The sequence below is a fragment of the Sinocyclocheilus grahami genome, unplaced genomic scaffold, assembly GCF_001515645.1.
Source record: "Sinocyclocheilus grahami isolate Dianchi unplaced genomic scaffold, SAMN03320097.WGS_v1.1 scaffold1779.1, whole genome shotgun sequence".
Lineage (NCBI taxonomy): Eukaryota > Metazoa > Chordata > Actinopteri > Cypriniformes > Cyprinidae > Sinocyclocheilus > Sinocyclocheilus grahami.
Genome location: NW_015506958.1, coordinates 39,228 through 44,881, shown reverse-complemented (window position 1 = coordinate 44,881; position 5,654 = coordinate 39,228). Strand labels below are relative to the sequence as shown.

The window sequence follows — 5,654 nt, the reverse complement described above, 5'->3', positions numbered from 1 at the left end:
TGTGTGTGTGTGTGTGTGTGTGCGTGTGTGTGTGTGTGTGTGTGCGTGCGTCTGCGCTTGCGTGTGTCTGCGCGTGTGTGTGCGCGTGTGTGTGCGTGTGTCTGTGCGTGTGTGTGTGTGTGTGTGTCTGTGTCTGTGCGTGTGTGTGCGCGTGTGAGTGCGTGTGTGTGTGTGTGTGTGTGCGTGTGTGTGTGCGTGTGTGAGTGCGTGTGTGTGTGTCTGTGTCTGTGCGTGTGTGTGCGCGTGTGAGTGCGTGTGTGTGTGTGTGTGTGTGCGTGTGTGTGTGCGTGTGTGAGTGCGTGTGTGTGTGTCTGTGTCTGTGCGTGTGTGTGTGTGTGTGTCTGTGCCTGTGTGTGTGTGTGTGTCTGTGCCTGTGTGTGTGTGTGTATGTGTGTGTGTGTGTGTGTGTGTCAGGTCCGGCGGGTGAGTGGATGGAGCAGCCGCAGGAGCGTCCGCAGGAGGTCAGTGTGAAGATGCTGGACTCCAGCACGGCTGCTGTGTCCTGGGCTCCGTCGCGTCACAGATATAACGGCAGTCTGATCTCGGTGCTGTCGCTCACCTGTCTGCGGCCCAGCATCAGCCAGCGCATGGAGAACACCTACTGCTCCGAGGTTCTGATCCACAGCCAATCACTCACCTGATTTAAATGGGTTGGGTTTAATGTCACATACTTAGATTTAACCAGTTCATGCGGTCAGTCATGGTACCAGTAAAACTCTATCTGCGTCAGCAAAAGTGTTACAGAAGCTGCGTTATGATGCATGATATACATTAGAGCTGCGCCTCTAATTCAACCTCTAACAAATCTAATTCACTCATTTAAAAAAAAAAAATCAGGTTTGTTGTGCTTGTTTGTAGGGCATATTTTACCTGTTGTAAAATGCTTTGAGAAAGAACTTTTATAAAATAAAATTATTATTATTATTACATATAAACATTACCAAAAAAATATAACTTTTTCCCTGCAAAATAAAAATTGAGTATTTGAAATATATTTATATATATATTTGCATTACAACCGTAACATTACAGTACTAATATTTATGGTCTTAATTTAAACCATCAATGGTTTATTTTGACGGAGAACCGTCTGACCGTCTTAATGTTAATGTCATGTGACCCGCTCTCCGCTCTCTGATAGGAGAACATCACCAGTGACATCATCAGCAGCCTGACCCCCGGCGCTCAGTACAGAGTGATGGTTTATCACACCAACGGGCCGCTGGTTAGTCCCCCGTCCGAGCCGGTCATCATCGACATCGGTGAGTGCAAATACAGTCAAACCAAGCTTCAGCATTTCTCACAGTACCCCGGTTTATTCGCTATAGTTTAGAAAGTGACTCAAGAGTTGAACTGTGTCAGAACAAACTCATCTTGATAATGTCAGATAACTTTGATAGAAAGGTATGTAATGAATTCAGCTGTTAAATTTAAGAACACAATTAGATAATACCAGTCTAGCTCAACCGGTTACCAAGCAGTGCTTCATTTAGTTCAGTCTGTGGTGTAAAAAGATCACATTCAAGTGTCATGCATGAGTGTGTGTGAGTGAGTGTGTGTGTCATGTGTGTGTGTAAGCCGCGTGTCATGTGTGTGTGTGTGTGTGTGTTTGTGTGTCAGGTCCGGCGGGTGAGTGGATGGAGCAGCCGCTGGAGCGTCCGCAGGAGGTCAGTGTGAAGATGCTGGACTCCAGCACGGCTGCTGTGTCCTGGGCTCCGTCGCGTCACAGATATAACGGCAGTCTGATCTCGGTGCTGTCGCTCACCTGTCTGCGGCCCAGCATCAGCCAGCGCATGGAGAACACCTACTGCTCCGAGGTTCTGATCCACAGCCAATCACTCACCTGATTTAAATGGGTTGGGTTTAATGTCACATACTTAGATTTAACCAGTTCATGCGGTCAGTCATGGTACCAGTAAAACTCTATCTGCGTCAGCAAAAGTGTTACAGAAGCTGCGTTATGATGCATGATATACATTAGAGCTGCGCCTCTAATTCAACCTCTAACAAATCTAATTCACTCATTTAAAAAAAAAAAATCAGGTTTGTTGTGCTTGTTTGTAGGGCATATTTTACCTGTTGTAAAATGCTTTGAGAAAGAACTTTTATAAAATAAAATTATTATTATTATTACATATAAACATTACCAAAAAAATATAACTTTTTCCCTGCAAAATAAAAATTGAGTATTTGAAATATATTTATATATATATTTGCATTACAACCGTAACATTACAGTACTAATATTTATGGTCTTAATTTAAACCATCAATGGTTTATTTTGACGGAGAACCGTCTGACCGTCTTAATGTTAATGTCATGTGACCCGCTCTCCGCTCTCTGATAGGAGAACATCACCAGTGACATCATCAGCAGCCTGACCCCCGGCGCTCAGTACAGAGTGATGGTTTATCACACCAACGGGCCGCTGGTTAGTCCCCCGTCCGAGCCGGTCATCATCGACATCGGTGAGTGCAAATACAGTCAAACCAAGCTTCAGCATTTCTCACAGTACCCCGGTTTATTCGCTATAGTTTAGAAAGTGACTCAAAGTTACACTGTGTCAGAACAAACTCATCTTGATAATGTCAGATAACTTTGATAGAAAGGTATGTAATGAATTCAGCTGTTAAATTTAAGAACACAATTAGATAATACCAGTCTAGCTCAACCGGTTACCAAGCAGTGCTTCATTTAGTTCAGTCTGTGGTGTAAAAAGATCACATTAGCAATTAAAGAAAAACATGCTCAGCTCAAAGTGACTGAATCATTTTTGCTTCCAAATTGTACTGTTAGTCCACTGTATGAAGAGTTTCTGGGTTTAATATGTCACAGTTCACTTTATTTTGCTATCTTCACTTACAACTTTCCACCTTATTTTTTAACGTGGAAGTAAGGCACATTAATGTGCGTCAATGTGTTCATAATTAACTCTTTCCCCACCAGCGTTTTTGCTGATTTTCACTCAAATTTCATGGCCGCCAGAATATTTTGTTTTATGAATATCTGAACACGCAATACATCTCAATAAAATCAGACCGTCTACTTTCAAACAAAAGAATCTGTTTGATTCTAGCGTCAAGCATTGTTTTTTTATCAACACTTGAATGTAGGTAGGTTTCATAAGAAAAGCAACATTTTGAGCAAATTGCATTTTTATCAAATACTGCATCTGGATCATATTCGGTAATATTATCAGAGCAAAGCTGCAGAAGATGGCTTCCATCAGCAAAGCTTGCACACTTTCTGGATCCACATTTCACTCGCTAACATCAGGCAGTTTTCATTTATACGCGGTTAGTGTTGATGATCGCATTATTTTTCATATGCATGCGCTTACATCTGAGATCGCTGGTTTCTGCGTCTTCCTCGCCTGTGTTTTTGATCGAGTGATTCTAGACTCATTCAGGAGATGCGTAATAGCGCCCCCTAGCGTACAACATTGAAAACATAAAAAATTCTGTGTTTGGCAGGGAAAGAGTCAAGATAATATATCAAAAATGATATGTGGTGTCTGAATGATTTTTGGTTGGGCTGTATAATGAAGCTCCGCCCCCCGTGACTGACTCTGCTCTGTGATTGGCTGTGTTTGATCTGTCAGAGCCGACAGGTGTGCATGATCTGGTGGTTTATCCGCTCAGTCCCAGTGCTGCCATCCTCAGCTGGCAGCGGCCGTATAACGTGGCCTTCAGAAAATACGTCCTGCAGACCTTCTTCTTCAACTCGGCCACGCAGACGTCTCAGTGGACCACTTACTACGAGATCGCCGCCACCGCGTCCGTCATCGCCTCTGTGGTAACCACACACACCGCTAACCGCTTAACATCACACACGCTGTCCTTAAAGAGTCCTACATTCAATCTAAAGGCCTTTCATCATTGCCAGAGATCTTACGTTTAGGGATGGATTAACAGGAATCACGATACGGCCTCGTGTTTCAAAATAAAAGTCCTGGTGCATTTCAGGCGTGTTTGCAATTAAAAGTCCCGCGTTATGCACAACGTTGGTTTTTTCTTGATATTATTGGTATCAGTGTTGGGTAAGTTACTCTAAAAAAGTAATTAATTACTAGTTACCAATTACTTCTTCAACAGTGTAATTAGATTACTGTACGAATAAAGTATGCATAAAAACACTTATAAAACACTGATAGGAATACCGAGATAAAAGAAAAAAATACAACGTCTTGTTACTTTATTGTAACATATATCATACAATTATTATATTAGTGCTACCAGTATTACAACATCAACATTGTAACTTATTTGTAACATTTGAACTTTTAATTTAGTGCAATATTTTGTCATTGCAACATTTTAGTGCATTACTCGTTCTGTGACAACACTCAACAAAATGTAATAATTGTGAATTCATATATTATTACTAGACACCTTAAGGATAATGTGAACCTATATCTTTATGTTAACATACTTTACTAGGCTTTTGTTTCGGAGCTTTGATGCAGGCATCATCTTCTCGTGGTGCAAACGGGAAGTAAACTGCTCTGGTCATGTGACAATCATTGTGACACTGCACATATTTCATTGAGACCCTTTACTTTCCCATATTTGCAGGAAATGCACTAAAACACCAGTCAGCAATGTTTTTAGAGCTTTATAAATGAAAGCCTCCTTCACTGTCACCATCATGACTGGTGGGATTAAATGGGTTTTAATTTAAATTTTCGCTCATTTCCATCCTCAGAGAGTGACGGATCTGTTGCCGGCCTGGTTCTATAACTTCCGCGTGACGATGGTGACGTGGGGCGATCCTCCGCTGAGCTGCTGCGATGCTTCTACCGTCAGCTTCGTCACAGGTGCGCCGATCTGTACATAGTTTAAATAAGCTTTCCATTGATGTATGGTTTGTTAGGATAGGACAATATTTGAAAATCTGGAATCTGAGGGTGCAAAAAAATCTAAATATTGAGAAAATCATCTTTAAAGTTGTTCAAATGAAGTTCTTAGCAATGCATATTACTAATCAAACATTAAGTTTTGATATATTTACGGTAGGAAATTTACAAAATATCTTCATGGAACATGATCTTTACTTAATATCCTAATGATTTTTGGCATAAAAGAGAAATGTATAATTGTGACCCATACAATGTATTGTTGGCTATTGCTACAAATATCCCCCAGCGACTCAACACTGCTTCTGTGCTGCAGGGTCACTAATGTTCACTAACCCTAACTAATAATGTAGTACAGATAAACATATTTGCAGATAAATCTAAATTTCAGAAAATTGACCCTTATGACTGGTTTTGTGGTCCAGGGTCACAAATATTAAAATACATTACGTCAAAGAGTTTCAGCATTGAAAGGGTTAAATGAGTCACTGAGTGTGTGTTTGATGGCCAGCTCCTGAAGCTCCTCACATCTCGTCGGTGGATTACGCTCACGGGACGCTGTTCGTGCGCTGGACTTACGGCGATCTGTTCACCGATCTCTCGCATTCGCGGATGCTACACTGGCAGCTGACGGCTGAAGGGAAGAAGGGCGCGAGGAGACGCTACTCCATCGACGTGAGTCTCTCCAAACACAACCTTCACTAGAAAACACAACACAACCTCTCTCTCTCACACACACACACACAATCACTCACACGCACGCACGCACACTCACACACACACACAATCACTCACACAC

The 5,654-nt window shown here is 41.9% G+C and overlaps 1 protein-coding gene across 1 annotated transcript in view; it reads left to right on the top strand.

The window, feature by feature from the left end:
* Positions 1-5,654, top strand: part of LOC107572592 (receptor-type tyrosine-protein phosphatase O-like) — a 43,602-nt gene that overhangs the window by 22,905 nt on the left and 15,043 nt on the right. Inside the window, 5 exon segments of the mRNA XM_016259015.1 lie at positions 415-611; positions 1,142-1,262; positions 3,602-3,795; positions 4,705-4,816; positions 5,367-5,530. Of these exon segments, the coding sequence (XP_016114501.1) occupies positions 415-611; positions 1,142-1,262; positions 3,602-3,795; positions 4,705-4,816; positions 5,367-5,530 (788 nt within the window).